Source organism: Castor canadensis, chromosome 18 (genome assembly GCF_047511655.1).
Source record: "Castor canadensis chromosome 18, mCasCan1.hap1v2, whole genome shotgun sequence".
Classification (NCBI taxonomy): domain Eukaryota; kingdom Metazoa; phylum Chordata; class Mammalia; order Rodentia; family Castoridae; genus Castor; species Castor canadensis.
In genome coordinates, this window is record NC_133403.1 from 28034267 (window position 1) to 28049377 (window position 15111).

The 15111-nt window shown below is 47.3% G+C and overlaps 1 protein-coding gene across 7 annotated transcripts in view; it reads right to left on the reverse strand.

Annotated features, from left to right (window-relative positions):
• Acacb (acetyl-CoA carboxylase beta) overlaps positions 1-15111 on the reverse strand; it is a 129201-nt gene that overhangs the window by 69346 nt on the left and 44744 nt on the right. For all 7 annotated transcript variants that reach the window (XR_012443411.1, XM_074060566.1, XM_074060569.1 and 4 more), the window contains 9 exons: positions 13412-13544; positions 11062-11200; positions 8421-8530; positions 8217-8298; positions 6425-6523; positions 4669-4778; positions 4456-4566; positions 744-953; positions 318-488 (listed from right to left, as the gene is read on the reverse strand). Coding sequence is in view for 6 of the 7 variants with exons in the window: in XM_074060566.1 (XP_073916667.1) it covers positions 318-488; positions 744-953; positions 4456-4566; positions 4669-4778; positions 6425-6523; positions 8217-8298; positions 8421-8530; positions 11062-11200; positions 13412-13544 (1165 nt within the window). In the remaining variant the exon portion in view is untranslated. The remainder of the gene's footprint in view (positions 1-317; positions 489-743; positions 954-4455; positions 4567-4668; positions 4779-6424; positions 6524-8216; positions 8299-8420; positions 8531-11061; positions 11201-13411; positions 13545-15111) is intronic.

Sequence of the window (15111 nt, forward strand, 5' to 3'; positions counted from 1 at the left end):
ATATAAAAAAAGTTGAGAGACAGTTTTCTGGTCCATGAATGGGTGGCCAGGGTTCACGAGTATTTTGAAATTATACGAAATATCTTTTCCCACAGAGAAAGGCCCTAGCTTTTACTCATTCCTCTAATGGCTCTTGTCCGGACCAAGGGGATGACTCGTTTCCAAAAGGTTCTCATCCCAACACTACTCAGACGTGAAAGTGGTCACGCCCCAGGGACGGCCAGCCGAGAAAGGGACAGGAAGAATTCATCAGAATAGGATGAGAGCCCCAACATCCCAGGTGGAGGAAGCCCCAGGGTGTGAGCCCGTCTGCTCACCTGCAGCTGGGCGGCTGGCAGGTTGACGTCGGCGATCATCTCTGTGCAAGGATGCTCCACCTGCAGGCGAGGATTCAGCTCCAGGAAGTGGAAGCTGCCGTCCTGGCTGTAGAGGTATTCCACCGTCCCTGCACTCACGTAGCCCACGGTCTTGGCCAGGCGGACGGCACACTGCAGATCACGCAATCTTAAGTGGGGACTGTCAGGTCCCTCCCCCAATGCCCACAGAGGTCCTGCTACTGGGAAGTTCTTTGGGACCTCTGTGATCAGCTGATGAAACACACCTCTGGCATGGGCTCCCTCCCTCCTCCTTTTGGGGTCCCACCCCAGCCTCCAGCCATGCTTCTACAGAAAGTCCCTGCTGACTCCAACTCGGCCACAGCAGGTCTCCCCATAGCTGCCCCCGACCTGGCTCTCCAAGCACACCTGCTCCATGAACTCAAACACAGCTGCTGTGGCAATGGTGGCTGGCGCCTCCTCGATGATCTTCTGATGTCGCCTCTGGATAGAGCAGTCCCGTCCAAAAAGTGACACGGCATTCCCGTACTGGTCAGCCAGGACCTGGACCTCCAGGTGCCGGGCATGTTGGGCCAGCCTCATGAGAAAGATAGGTGAGCCAGGGATCTCACTCTGCACCTGCAGGGAAGAACAGCCACCTGCTCTTCAACGAGCTCTGGAAGCTTCTGGAAGTTCTTAAAAGCATCAAACAACAGCAGTGATGAATCTGCTAGTTTTTAACTTTTGTTTTACCTCTCTCCCAAACATGACGTTCTCATTGTTTTTCAGTCAAACATCATGCAAAAGGTGACACTTCCTCACAATCTTGTCTCCTAGAGGCAACGCACTAAGTTTGGTTTTGGGGGCTTTGGCGTATAGCAAGGTGACGAGTTAGTAATAATATATTGTGTACTTAAAATGTGTTAAGAGACATCTCAAATGTTCTCACCAAATGTACCCAAAACCAGTAGCCGTGTGACTAGTGGATCCATGAGTCACCTTGACTGTGATGACCACTCCACCACAGATAGACAGACTGCCATATAACGCTCCTCACATAGGTGTGATTTTATTTGTCAATTGTAGCTCAACAAAATGAGAAAAGGTTTGGTGTACAAACTCCTTTTTTTATATGCACAGACTATTTCTTTAAACAAAAATGGCGCCAAAGCACATTCTTTTCTTGTGATTCCATGGACTCTCACAGCTGCCTCTACCCGCAGCCTGAGGTGGACAGGCTTACTCTATCCTTTAATGGCTGAAAGGCGTTCCCCCATAAATATGTCAGCTAGAGACTCTTTAAGAAAGATATGAAGATAAGTGTTCATGGAGGTTCAGTGATTTCTAAGACAACTTCAGGGGAGAAAGAAAGTTTCAATACTGTACAGGATGCTCCCACTTATGCGGAAAATGATGAAACAGAACTGTACGACTGGCTTATGTGAACACACAGACAGTGACAGTGACAGAAAGAGACCCAGCCGCAAATATTACATCTGAGAGACAAGAAGGGATTGGGAGGTGATGGTGAACAGACTTTTCATTTTTCATCCTTAACATACTCCTGACTTGTCTGAATTCTTATATTAACGACATTTTCATCCCACCACCCAGGGAAGTGGAGGTTGAGAGGATCACAGCTCGAGGCCAACCCAGGCAAAAAGTTAGCGACACCCCCATCTTAACCAAGCTGGGCATGGTGGTACATGCCTGTCATCCCAGCTGTGAAGAAGGCATAGACAGGAGGCTCTTGGTCCAGGCTGGCCTGCGAAAAGATGCAAGACCCTATTCAAAAATTAGCTAAAGCAAAAAAGACTGGGGGAGGGGGATGGCTCAAGGGGTGGAGAAAAGTGGAAGGCCCTGAGCTCAAACCCTAACATAGCCAAAAGAAAAAGAGCATTTTCATAATGCACTCATGGAAACAAAAGAAAGAAGCTTGGAGGAGGTAAGGGAATATGCAGACACTCTGCTCCATTTTGCTCTGAGTCTAAAAATTAGCCTTTTTTAAAAACTGAAATGAAAAAGGCTCCAAACTCTGTACGATACAGAATGCAACCTGGTAGCCAAGACTGAATCCTGCAGCAGGGAAAGGATATTCATGGGAAGATTCCTGAATTGTGAATCAAGCCTGGAGTCCTCCTAACGGAAACGTGAGCACTTCCATCTCTCAGCCATGACACCCAGGGCGGAAGTCATGCAAGTTGTTAACTGCAGCACTGGAAGAAGGTAGGCAAGGAGTCTGTACTGCTGGTGAAACCTCCCTGTAAATAGCATTTCTTCCATCCAAATTCCCCCAAATCCGCACCGCTCAACAGACACACCATGGTAGAAAAACTGCTACTCTCACTACGGGAGGCTCCCTTTCTAGGAAACCATCTTCTGTATGTACTGTAAGTTTCTGCAACTTAACTAAGTCCTCCCTAGGTCTTTACCCAAGAAAATAATTCAGAAGAACAAAAAGAGCTAAGTAATATTTATAGTACTAAATACCATGTTTTGGGGTTTTGGTGGGTTTTTTTTTTGGTGGGACTGGGGTTTGAACTCTACTGCCTGAGCCACACCTCTGGTCCTTGTTTTTGTTTTTTTTGCAGTGATCTGGATTGAACCTGGGGCCTCACATGTGCTAGGTGACCACCGTGTCAAGCTTGCTTGGTTTGTCCCATATGAAACTCACGTTCGAGCTGAATTCCCACTGTGAGGTATTAAGAAGGTGGAAACTTAACCCAACTCTGGGTAATAGGACTAGACATGACTGAATGCTGGTGGCTATATAAGAGGAGAGAGACAGAAGGAGACACCCAGACAAATGCTCTGTCTTAGCAAGCCACCTTGGGACTCTACCAGCAAGAAGTCATCACCAGATGTAGCTGCTCAACCTGAGACCAGAACTATGAACTGAAATAAACCTGTTTTCTTTATAACTATCCCATCCTGCTGCATTACTAGCAATAGAAAACAGACTGAGTGAGTTCTGTAGTCTAACTGCATTATTACTCTGCTATAATAAAACATCCTTATTGTAACAGTGAAAATGGAAATAAGCTAAACATTTAACAAAGAAGGAATGGTTTCAGAAGTAAGGCTACAGCCATGTATTGTGCTATCATCAAAATAGTTGTCATAATTGGAACAACACGGTAAATATGTTTGTAATTGACCATTTAGAATTTTGTAATGTACAAGGACATTATATAAGACTGAATATACGCAGAAAATATACACATAGACAAGGTCTAAGAGACAATATAGAAATATTAAAATGGGCTTAAGGAGCTCCAACCCCAGTACTGCCAAAAAATTAATAAAATAATGGGTTTAAGAATAGCAAGATGCCAGGCACCGGTGGCTCACACCTGTAATCCTAGCTACTTAGGAGGCAGAGATCAGAAGGATCGCAGTTTGAAGCCAGCCTGGGCAAATAGTTTGTGGGACTCTATCTCAAAAACACCCATCACAAAAAAAAAAAAAAAGGCTGGCAGAGCAGCTGAAGCAGTAAGAGCACCTGCCTAGCAAGCATGAGACCCTTGGGTTCAAATGCCAGCATTAAAAAGAAAAGAGAAGATGGTCAGTATAATTTTTTTAAGCAGAGAAAAGAACACACAAAATTTATTGCATGCTAAAGCATGGGTGTTTTAGGCTCTAGATTTTTTTAAATTGCTAATATCAGGCATAAGGTTTTGAAAGAGGAAAACTAGCTAAAAATAAGTAAACATACAATTAATGCCCACATGAAAACCAATCATCTAGAAATATTAAAAATACCAAGACTTTTAATATTTACAAAATATCCCATCCCTCAATAGGCAAATCTACTCAGAAACATAGTTTGGCACTGGTTCATAGAATTGGACCATCCAAAGAAATGGTGCAAACCCCAGCACTGACCACAGACGTCTGTGAGTCAACAATGTACACATCTGCCTCAAATTCAACACGAGGCTACAGGGTAGCTCCATGGCAGACTGTTTGCCCGGTACCACAAAAATGAATAAACAAATAAGTACAGCACAGCCATAGAGCCAGCTCCTGCTAATATCCTCTCCAGAGTGACAGAATAATGCTAACAGAAATCACGCAGTGGCCACCACTGTAATGACGCAATTTGCAGAAACATGGAAGGACATAGGCAAGGACCGCTCACTTGTCTGAAAAGCAGGGGGAAGTCCTCGGTGCTCTCAGCCTTCCGGATGCCTTTCCCTCCGCCGCCTTCAGAAGCCTTGATCATCAGTGGAAAACCAATCTTTTCAGCCGCCTGGGGGTGAAGGACAAACAGGCCTCTTCAGAGGTGAGACGGTGGCCACCAGGGGATGGAGAAGATTCTAGCACCCTGGCTGGCCCGCAGGCCTGCGGTTACCTCCAGGCCCTCATCTACATCCTTCACACAGCCCTGGTTGTAAACAGCTTCTGGGACACTAATCCGGTTCCCCTCCTGCAGGCCGTCCTCTGCCCACTCCACCGTCAGACCTGGGGAGGCACAAGGTAAGCTGAGTCCTCCAAGGACAGCACCAACACAGCCCTGCCACCATGGGGCCACACACAAACTGCACACCCACGGCCACCACCCTGCATCGCTAAGGACTGACTCTTCTTGCATGGGAACTCCAGCTTAGCACAGCTGAGAGCAACGTGAACCTGATTGCAAAAAGAATCCTACTTCAACCCTAGGAGTCACTCATCCAGGAATCATTATTTCCTAGAACCACATGAAGATTTCACAAACAAAAACAAAAGTTGGAACTTTTCAACCTTTAGAGGAAAATATCACATTGAATAGGTTTTATCCTATTTATTTTTTAATTTGTTCTAGAAATTCCACTTTAGAAATTTATCCTGCAATGATTAAAATACAACATGCAGATTTAGCTGTAAGATTATCAAAAGCTCCATTCCTTTGACTATTTTTTAAAACTTTAGGAAAAAACTAGGAAACAAAATAAACTATATAATCACAGAGGATTATTAATTAAATTAGTACATCCATACAATATGATCCTATGCAGGCACCAGACATGGTGATACACACCTATCGACCATTCCTAGGATTCCAAGATGGGGACTAGAGGGAGGAAGCAGAAAGCGTGCCTCCTAAAGTAAAATCTTGGAGAGACGCTGGAGATACACCTTACAGGAAAAACCACTGAGAAGAGGCAAAACTTTGACTCCTCCACACCTATCACCCCAACTACTTGGGAGGCTGAGGCAGGAGGACTGTTAATTGAGGCAGCCTCAGCAACTTAGTGAGATCCTGTCTCAAAATAAAATGAAAAAGGGGAATGATGGAGGGCTGAATTTAATGAAGATATATTGTAAGCACTTTTGTAAATGTCACAAGGTACCCCCAATACAACAATGTGATTAAAAAAAAAAAAGACAGCAAAAATAAATAAATATTTTAAAAAATAAAAATAAAATGAAAAAGGGCTGGAGAGGCTGGGGTGTGGCTCAAATGCTAAAACACCTGCCTAGCAAGCCCCTGAATTCAAACCCCAGTTCCAAAGGCAGGGGGTGGGGGGGCAGATTATATAGCTCAGTGGTAGAGCACTTGCCTTGCATGTGCAAGGTCCTCGGTTCAATCCCCAGTACCACATACCAATTGTTACCTAAATGATGTGAATTATATTTATTGACATAGAAAGATGTTCATTAGTGGAAAAAGAAGTCACAAACTAGGAAAAATTCTGATTACAGTGGCTCACACCACTACAGGCTACTTGGGAGGCTGAGATCAGGAGGATTATGAATTGAGGCAGCCTCAGGAACCTCAATAACCAGAGCAAAATGGACTAGAGGCATGGCTCAAGTGGTAAAGCACCTGCTTTGCAAGTGCAAAGCCCTGAGTTCACACCCCAGTCCCACCAAATAAAAAAATTAAGTAAAAGGACAGGGCTGGAAAACAGGCTGAAAAGGTAGTGTTAAAAATGTTCAGCGGGGTGCAGGATGACAGTGGTTTCCATTTCTTTTTGTATTCACATTTTCCAAGTTGGCTACAACTAAGTTATATACTTGCTTAATGATTTAAAATTTTTTAATGAAAGAATTTTAAAAAGCATGGTCCTGTCAGCCTGACTAGCCCAAGCAGTTCCCCCAAAGAGAAAACCAAGGTCCCTTACCACTTCCGCTCCAGGGCAGGGTTGGGATCTGCAGTGTCTGAGCCACGATGGTGGAGGCAATCTTGTCTCCCAAGGCCCACATGGCCTCGCTGGGGGGTCCTGAGGAGTCGGAGAGAGGAGAGCAGAACCCAGTCAGCCACAAGACCCTGGAGGCCGAGTGTCAAACGGGTGCACAGTGGCAGGGCCAGGTGGGAGGCAAGAGGACAAAAAGGAGTGCCCTGAGCCAGAGGCCAGTGGCTGACATCTATAATCCCAGCTACCGGACAGTCAAGATTGGGAGGACCACAGGTCAAAGCCAGCCCAGGCAAACAGTTAATGAGACCCTATCTCAAAAATACCCAACACAAAAAAGGGCTGGGAAAGTGGCTCAAGTGGTAGAGCACCTACCTAACAAGCGTGAGGCCCCGAGTTCAAACCCCACTATGGCCAAAAAGAAAAATGCTCAGGCCCCCACTCCCCAGGAGGTGAACTGCACTTCAGCAGCAGGGATGAAAAGCATCTGTTAGTCTGCTGTTGCATCAACTTCCCACATCTGCGTCCTAAGCCTGACCTAAGGCACCACCAACCTGTGTGGCAAACACAAAAGTCGCTTGGAGAGGAAGCGAAAAGCTGGACGCGGAGGAAACCAGCACCTCAAAGAGCTACTATGGGGTGGCAAAGTTTTTCTAGAAAGAGCACAATAGGAAAGACTTCCAGCTTCATGAGCCTGCTGGGCTCTGTCACAATTAACTTGCCCAGGACAGTCAGCTCTCACGCCACCTGCATCAACACCTGAGGACCCAACTAACCACAGATGGAAAGTATTTTTTAATTGCACATTTACTGAACGAGTACAGACTCTTAATGTTATCATTCCCTAAATAATACAGTGTAACACAGCATGTACAGTGTTTCAGTAGTATCAGTCATCAGGAGAAAATTTAAAGTGTGCAGGAAAAGCTGGGTGCCAGTGGCTCATGCCTATAATCCTAGCTACTCAGGGGGCAGACATCAGGAAGATCCCAGTCCGAAGCCAGTCCACACAAAGAGTTCTCAAGACCCTACTCAAAAAAAGCCCTTCACAAAAAAAGGGCTGGTGGAGTGGCTCCAGGTGTAGGTCCTGAGTTCAAGCCCCAGTACCACAAAAAAAAATAAATAAATAAAGTATGCAGGAGTTCGTATACAAATACTGTACCATTTTACAGAAGGGGCCGAGCATCTGTGGATTTTGGTATCTGGGACTCAAGGGACACGTACAAAGTAAATAAATATGTTCACAAGAGTTGGCAGAGTGGCTCAAGCGGCAGAGCACCTGCCTAGCAAGCAGGCGAACAAAAACGTTCACACATAAAAATCCTGCAACCAACTGATACCAACAGATAACGAGTATCATTTTTACCTAACGAGTGGCAGCAATGAAGGACTCTGGTCCTAAGAGGTTAAGGTTATTCTAAAGATCCCAGAATACTTCAAACATGGTGGCCCTCTCAGAAATGTGACCCTCCCCCCCCAAACCTAGTCAGAAATCTGAACCTGGCTGAAACTGTAATACCAACAGAAACACAGCAGAGGGCTCCACTGGTCCTGGCATCATTCAGCTGTGGTAACCATGGTAACAGCTCCTACTTCTGTGGCCTGGAAGAGTCATCCATGTGCCCACTTGCTCCTCACAAGGAAAGGGTGAGGCAGAAAAGCAAACTGAACCCCCTTTGTCATGCAGTACTGGAAGGAGACACTGACTCAGGTAAGCATCGCCTCCACCCACCCCCAACCAATGCCCCATTTCCAGCACATGGATGGATAAAACACTTACCTAAGAAAGCAATCCCGTGTTTGCAGAGCAGCTCGGGAAGTTTGGGGTTTTCGGAAGCATGGCCCCAGCCAGCCCACACTGCCTGCAGGTGCAGAAAGGGGTGAGCAAAGCCCTCCTGCGAGACCCCAGCACCCATCCCATCCAAAACTCTGAACAGCTCGATCAGCTGCTCCAGAGTGCGGGCGCCAGCACTGTGGCACCTACCTGCACGGGGATTCTCTTGGCGATGTCCACGATCAGCTCCACGTTGGCGTAGTTGTTGTTATTGGGCCCTCCCGGCACCGGGACATACTGATCTGCCATCTTGATGTACTCTGGAGTTGAACAGAGGGAAAGAGGAGAGCTACTGACGGAACGAAATCAACTGCAGAATCTGGGAGGGGCAGCCACGTTCAGCCACCGACAGCTTGACTGTGACAATTCCATGACAACAGTGGACACATGGATAAGAAAGTTTGAAGAAGCCAGATGCCAGTGGCTCACGCTTGTAATCCTGGCTACTTGTGTAGCTGAGATTACGAAGATCAGGGCTCAGGCAAAAAGTTCGTAAGACTCCATATGAACCGATGACTGGGTGTGGTGGTGCATGCATACCATCTCAGCTATACCGGAGGCCAATGTTGGAAGGATCACAGATCTCAGATCTAGGCCAGCCTGGGCAAGAAGCTTGAAAGACCCCATCTTAATGGAAAAAAGCTGAGGGTAGTTTTGGGCACCTGTCATCCCAGCTACAGCAGGAAGCATAAAATAGGAGGACCATGGTCCAAGCTGGCCTGAGACCCTATTTCCAAAATAACCACAGCAAAAATGAGCTGGAAGTGTGGCCCGAGTGGTAGAGTGTCTGCTCAGCAAGCACAAAACCATGAGTTCAAACCCTAGTACCACCACCACCAAAAAAAAAGAAAAAAAGAAAATTTGAAGAAAACAAAATATGATTTTATTTAGGTGAAAACAGGTGTCCTTTGTACAAGGCCTGAAAGGGAATAAAAGGAGACAGTCTGTCCTGATGATGAGGTTATATAGGTGGATTGTTTTACTACTACTTAAGTTTGTCTTAACATTGTTTTACCACTAAATAACATTTGTGGTTAAATTTTACTTGTGGTAAAAAATACATAACATAAAATTTAGGATCCTAGCCATCTCTGGGTGGGCAAGACTGGGGATTGATCTTGGAACCTTATGCTTGCTCAGCAGGCACTCTACCACTTGAGCCACTCCTCCAGCCCTGGGATCAAAACCATTGATGAGTTCAGAAGTGTTAAATATATTTGTAACATTGAAGCAGATCCCCAGAACTTTTCACTTAACAAGTTTGCAACTGTACACACGTGCACAGCTCCCCCCGCAAATCCCTGGAAACCACTGTCCTATCCTGTGTCCCTATGAACGTCACTACTCCAATGCCTTGTGAGTGGACTAATACAGTATTGGTCTTTGTTGTGACTGGCTTATTTCACTTAAGGTCCTCAAGGTCCTTACACCATGGTCCACCCATGGTATAAAATGACACTATCTGACACTATTGCATTTTTTGTGGTGGGGAGGGGGACAGGCTACAAGCGATAGAGCACCTATCTAGCAAGCACAAAGTCCTGAGTTCAAACCCCAGTACTGTGAAAAAAATAAAAAATAGGGCTGGAGGTGTGGCTTAAGTGGTAGAGCTCCTGTCTAGCAAGCGCAAGAGTCTGAGTTCAAATCCCAATACTGCCAAAAAACAAAACTAAATGAAAAATAAAAACAAAAACCATAATGAGCTAGGTGCCAGGGGCTCATGCCTATCATCCTAGCTACTTAGAAAGCTGAAATGGGGAGAATAGTGACTCAAGGCCAACCTAGGCAAATAGCTTGTGAGACCCCCATCTCCAAAATAACCAGCAAAACGAACTGGAGGCGTGGCTCAAGCAGCACAGCACCAGCTATATAACCTCGAAGTCTTCAAACCCCAGTCCCACCAAAAGAAGGCAACTGTCAGTGCAAGGCAGAGCCCAGGGCCTATGCTCTGAGAGGGCTCAGGGGATGCTGGTACAGTGTGGCAACCCCTGAAGCATTTCTAAAAGGGGAGGCATGAGACCTGACTCAAAAGATCCCTTAGGCTGCTGTGTGGAGAAGAGGCTACAAAGGGTGGAGCCTACTCCAGAAAACAAGCAAATGGTCCCACAGTTACTGAGAGAATGCCATGTCTTCTTTCTGTCTTAAAAAGAATATGTGTGGTGGCTCACGCCTATAATCCTAGCTATTCACTATTCAGGAGGAAGAGATAGGAGGATTGCAGTTCGAAGCCAGCCCAGGCAAATAGTTTGAGAGACCCTATCTTGAAAAAAACCCCATCACAAAAAAAAAGGGCTGGTGGAGTGGCTCAAGGTGTAGGCCCTGAGTTCAAGTCTCAGTACTGACAAAAAAAAAGAGTATGAGCTTTATTTATTTTCTTTTGGTGGTATTGGGGTTTGAACTCAGGGTTTCTTGCTTGCTAGGCAGGCAGTCTACTGTTTGAACCCTGCCTCCAGCCTAGAATGATCCATCTTAACACAACTATTGGTAAAGAAATAGAAAAACGAACAAGTGATTAAAACACAGCACCTAACAGCTGTAGGAAGCAACATCTGGAGTAAGAGAGGTGAGACCATGGGCGGCCCTCACAGATGGGCTTTCCACTCTCCATTCCTCTAAGGCACATGGTTCACGCTCCTTATCAGCAGACATTTTAATTAAATAAAAAGGAAAGAGCAAGTAAACACAGACTCCTGAGAGGTACCCCGGGGCCTGGAGCGCGGGATGGATCTGCCTGGGCAGGGTGGAGGAGTTGGAGGTAGGTGGCGAGGGGCCGGGGGTCCAGTGCAGGTACCTGCATTGGCTTTGAGGTCCTCAGGGGTCACCATGACCACAAAGCGGATGGCCCGCTCGTTGCGGAACATCTCGTAGGCCCACCTGCGGATGGAGCGCATGCACTTCACTGCGGCAATTCCGTTGTTGGCGATGAGCACCTGCAGGGGACGGGAAGGGGCTGGCGGAGGCTGCGTGTGACCCTTGGTGAACCGCGGTCCAGATGCGATCACCTCTCCCGCGCTGTACCTCTAGAGCTCGGCCCGAGCAGATGCTCAGGCTGCCAGCCCCACGGATGGATGAGCGAGTGAATGGGTGAGAGAGAATTGTGATCATGGTGGCACCCTCTGGGCACCTTTAGCATTTCCTATGAACCACACTGGAGTAGGTGTATTTTACCTGCTTGGTTTCATTTCATCCTGGCAGCAGCCATTTCAAAGAAGTTTTATCGTTTTCCTTCTTGAGGGTTAAAGACACTAAAACTCAGAGTGAAGACCCTCACCCAAGGTCAGATGGCCAGTAAGCAGCAGGGCTGGGGCTCAGGCCCACGGTCTGATCTGTGCTTTGAACTCACATGCTGCCTGTGCTTTCTAAAGGTGAAAGGTCCCAGACTGGGTGAGGAGGAACAGAAGCGAGAGGCTGGCTGTCCTCAACAGCAAACAGCAACAGCAAGGAGCCTGATCTCAATTTCTGATTGTCATGAACTTTCTGTGTGGTCTTAGATAGATCCTCTCCCTCTCTGAGGTCAGATTGGCTGTCCTCCTGGCCTGGTCCTCAGAGATAAACCAGAAGCTCTAGTATTCTTGTTTTAAAAGTAAATCAATAAATTAGTGCTGGGCACCTGTAATCCCAGCACTCAGGAGGCGGAGGCAGGAGGGTTGAGAATTTGAGGGCAGTCTGAGCTACACAGTGATACTCTGTCTCAAAAAATAAACACAGGTAAGTAAGTAAGAAAGGAAGTAAATAGGGCATGTGGCTTCAAAGCTGTGACTGAGAGCAATTCCATCATGCTGAGTCGTCCTCCATTGCTGCATAACCTTGGCAAGAGCCCGGAAGGGCGAGTCTCATTAGGGATTTGAGATGTGACCTCCTCTATTTTACGGAATGGAAAAGCCAGGGTGGATGAGTTCATGTCCTGTGAGCAGCCACACCAGGACTCGACCCCAAGCTTCCTGGCTGAAGTTCGATGATCGTCCTACCCTGTCAAAAGTGGCTCTCGAGCCTGGCACAGGTGGCTCACGCCTGTAATCCTAGCTACTCAGGAGGCAGAGATCAGGAGGATCATAGTGCAAAACTAACAAAAAGTTTGCAAGACCCTATCTCAAAAAAAGCCATCACAAAAAAGGCTGAGTGGCTCAAGCGGTAAGAGCACCTTCCTAGCAAGCTTGAGGCCCTGAGTTCAAATCCCAGTGCTGCCACCAAAAAAAAAAAAAAAAAACGCGGCTCTCAGGAAGGAATGATGAAATGGCTGGGCTATGGCTTTCACAACCAAAGCAAAGCTTGGTGCGGAGGGAAAGCCGTTTGTTCCAGCTTCCTCTGCTCCCCAGGCTGTGGCTTTCCTGGCTGTGCCAGGAATCCAGCACGGAGAGCAAGCCAAGGTCAGCTCCTAAGCCAGAAAACACATCAGCTCTGGGTGGAGGCCTTCTGTGGCCATCCAGGTCTCTGGGCTCAAATTGAGCTGGCTCCACTGATGAGTGTGCAAAAGTGCAGCTTCTGGATTCTTCCCAGGAGACTGAATCTGAAGGTCTGAGTTGAGGAACCTGTGTGCTGAACCAGCAGCCGGGCCGGGAGCCTATGTGTGTCTGCCATTCTATACTGGGCTGGGGATGGGGGGTCGGGAGGGATTCAAATCCCAGCTGTACCACTTACTATGACCCTGCACAACCAATGTCAATGTGTGACTCCCAACAGGAATAACTAAACAGCAGGGGCCCAGGCCTTCATGAGAAGGGAGAAGGACAGTGTAGGCCTTCAAAAATGGCAACTCTTAGCATTGCCCTTTCCGTTAGTCATTCCAGGACGTAAGTCTCCTGTCCTCTAGGAAGCACTCTAAGCAAGGCAAAACCTCAGAGACACAGGGCTAGGTTTTATGCTTCCTTCCCAAAAGTCCAGAAAGCAGCCCCTTTCAGAGACACACCCAGCTTCCTGACCATGCCGAGGCCTCAGTCTTCCCCTCTGTGAAATGGGACACCACACCTGTATGAAAAAGTCCTGAAGTCAAACACCCAGCACCAAGTGCAGTGAGAGGGCAGCCCACGTCCCTCTCTGAAGTGTGAGAAATGGGCTTGAAGCTTGTTCTTCCATCCCAAGCCTGGACGAGGGGCCCCTCTACCCCAACCCAGCCCCATCCAGAGCAAAGGACCCGCCTGTACCTTCTCGATGACCCGATTCCCCCCAAAGCGTGTGACAAACTCGGCTGGGGATGCAACAGTAAAGTCTCTGTGCAGGTCCAGTTTCTTGTGCTCCCGGCCCCTCTTCACCAGGTGGAGTCCAGACATGCTCGGTCTGCAGAGGGAAAAGACAGAGTGATGGGGGAGGAAGGCTAGGACCCTGGTGGAGGGGGAGAGCTCCAGATCACACCCCCACCGCCTTCACTCTCCAGAGACCTTGAAGCAAGCCACAGGGGGCTCGAGGGCAGAAGAACCAGCTCTCGAGCCAGTGGTGAACCTGCCTGCCTTCCGTGGCCTTCTCCCTGGCGTCCCTAATTTAGGAACACAGACACTGAAAACTTGTAACAGGGATGGCTCTTACAACCACTGTAATGCTTCTCTCCTTCATGCACTTTTCTGTATACGAATTCCAAAACTTTGAAAACACTGAAAACAATTTAAAAAAAAAAAATCACAACCAAATAGAGGAGCCTTGCTCTGCCCCTCCACCACCTTCACCAGAGGAAATCACTCGTGATTCTTCTGGCATCTTCATATTGCAAGGATCTAAACAGTATGTGCACACAGTCATGCACATACTGTTTCATTAGCTTCATTAGCTTGTGCTTAATGAAGGGTGCATTCAGAGAAATGTGTGTAGGCAATTTCACTGTTTACGAACATCATGGAGTATACCTGCACAAGCTATCTATGACATCCTCAGGCCATAATTTTTTTTGAGACAGGGTCTGGCCTCAAACTCAAGATCCTCCTGCCACATCCTCCCAAATAGCTGGAATTACAGGCGTGAGCCACCACACGCAACACTAGGCTATCATCTGATGGGACCACCGTCAATACACACAGTTGCTCATTGACTGAAACACTGTTATTCGGCACATAAGTGTTCTATCTTATGAGTCAGCCGTTTGAGACGCCATCTATGGCCTTTCCATGTCAGAGATGAAGCTTCAGTTCTTTTACATGGTCACTCATTCTCTTCCCTCCCCTAGCTGTTCAATAGCACTACACTGTCACTTGGAAAATTTGGTACTCAGCCTCGCTGTATTAGCTGTGATCATTTTTATAGATGAGAGTATGGCAGGCAGATTCATTTCCGTTTTCTCTTTGTTTCCTCCTGGAGCTAAGGATTTTTCTCTTGGTGTTCCTCATCCCTGCTGCTACTTCATCCCACTCCACCCGCAGACTCCCAAAACACTTAAGATAATCGATTAGCGCCATCATTCTTGCAGTGGCGACATTCCTCCTGGAGGTTTCTATTCTGCTTGCACCTGCTCTGGCTGTTCTTGAAACACCCCCCCCCAATCATGGTGGTGACAGAATGTCACTTCCCTGACATCCCTAGAATTCCTTTTGCCTTTCCTCAGAGTAACTGGGGGGTTGGTGCTCTGTCTTTCTCAGGGGACCCCTTTGTTTTGCTGGGGCACATCCTCCAGTAGTTTCACTGGTTAACAAGAAGTGTGTACAATGGCAGGGCAACGGACAATGATGCCCTCGAGATGCTTGTCCTGAACTGGGGCACCAGTGGCTCAACTGTAATTCTAGCTACTAAGGCAATCAGGAGGATCAAGGTTTGAAGTCAGTCAGGGCAAAAAGTCCACGAGACCCTATCTAAAAACAACCAGAGCAAAAACAGAGCTGTCAAAATGGCAGAGCACCTGCCTAGCAAGCTTGAGACCTGA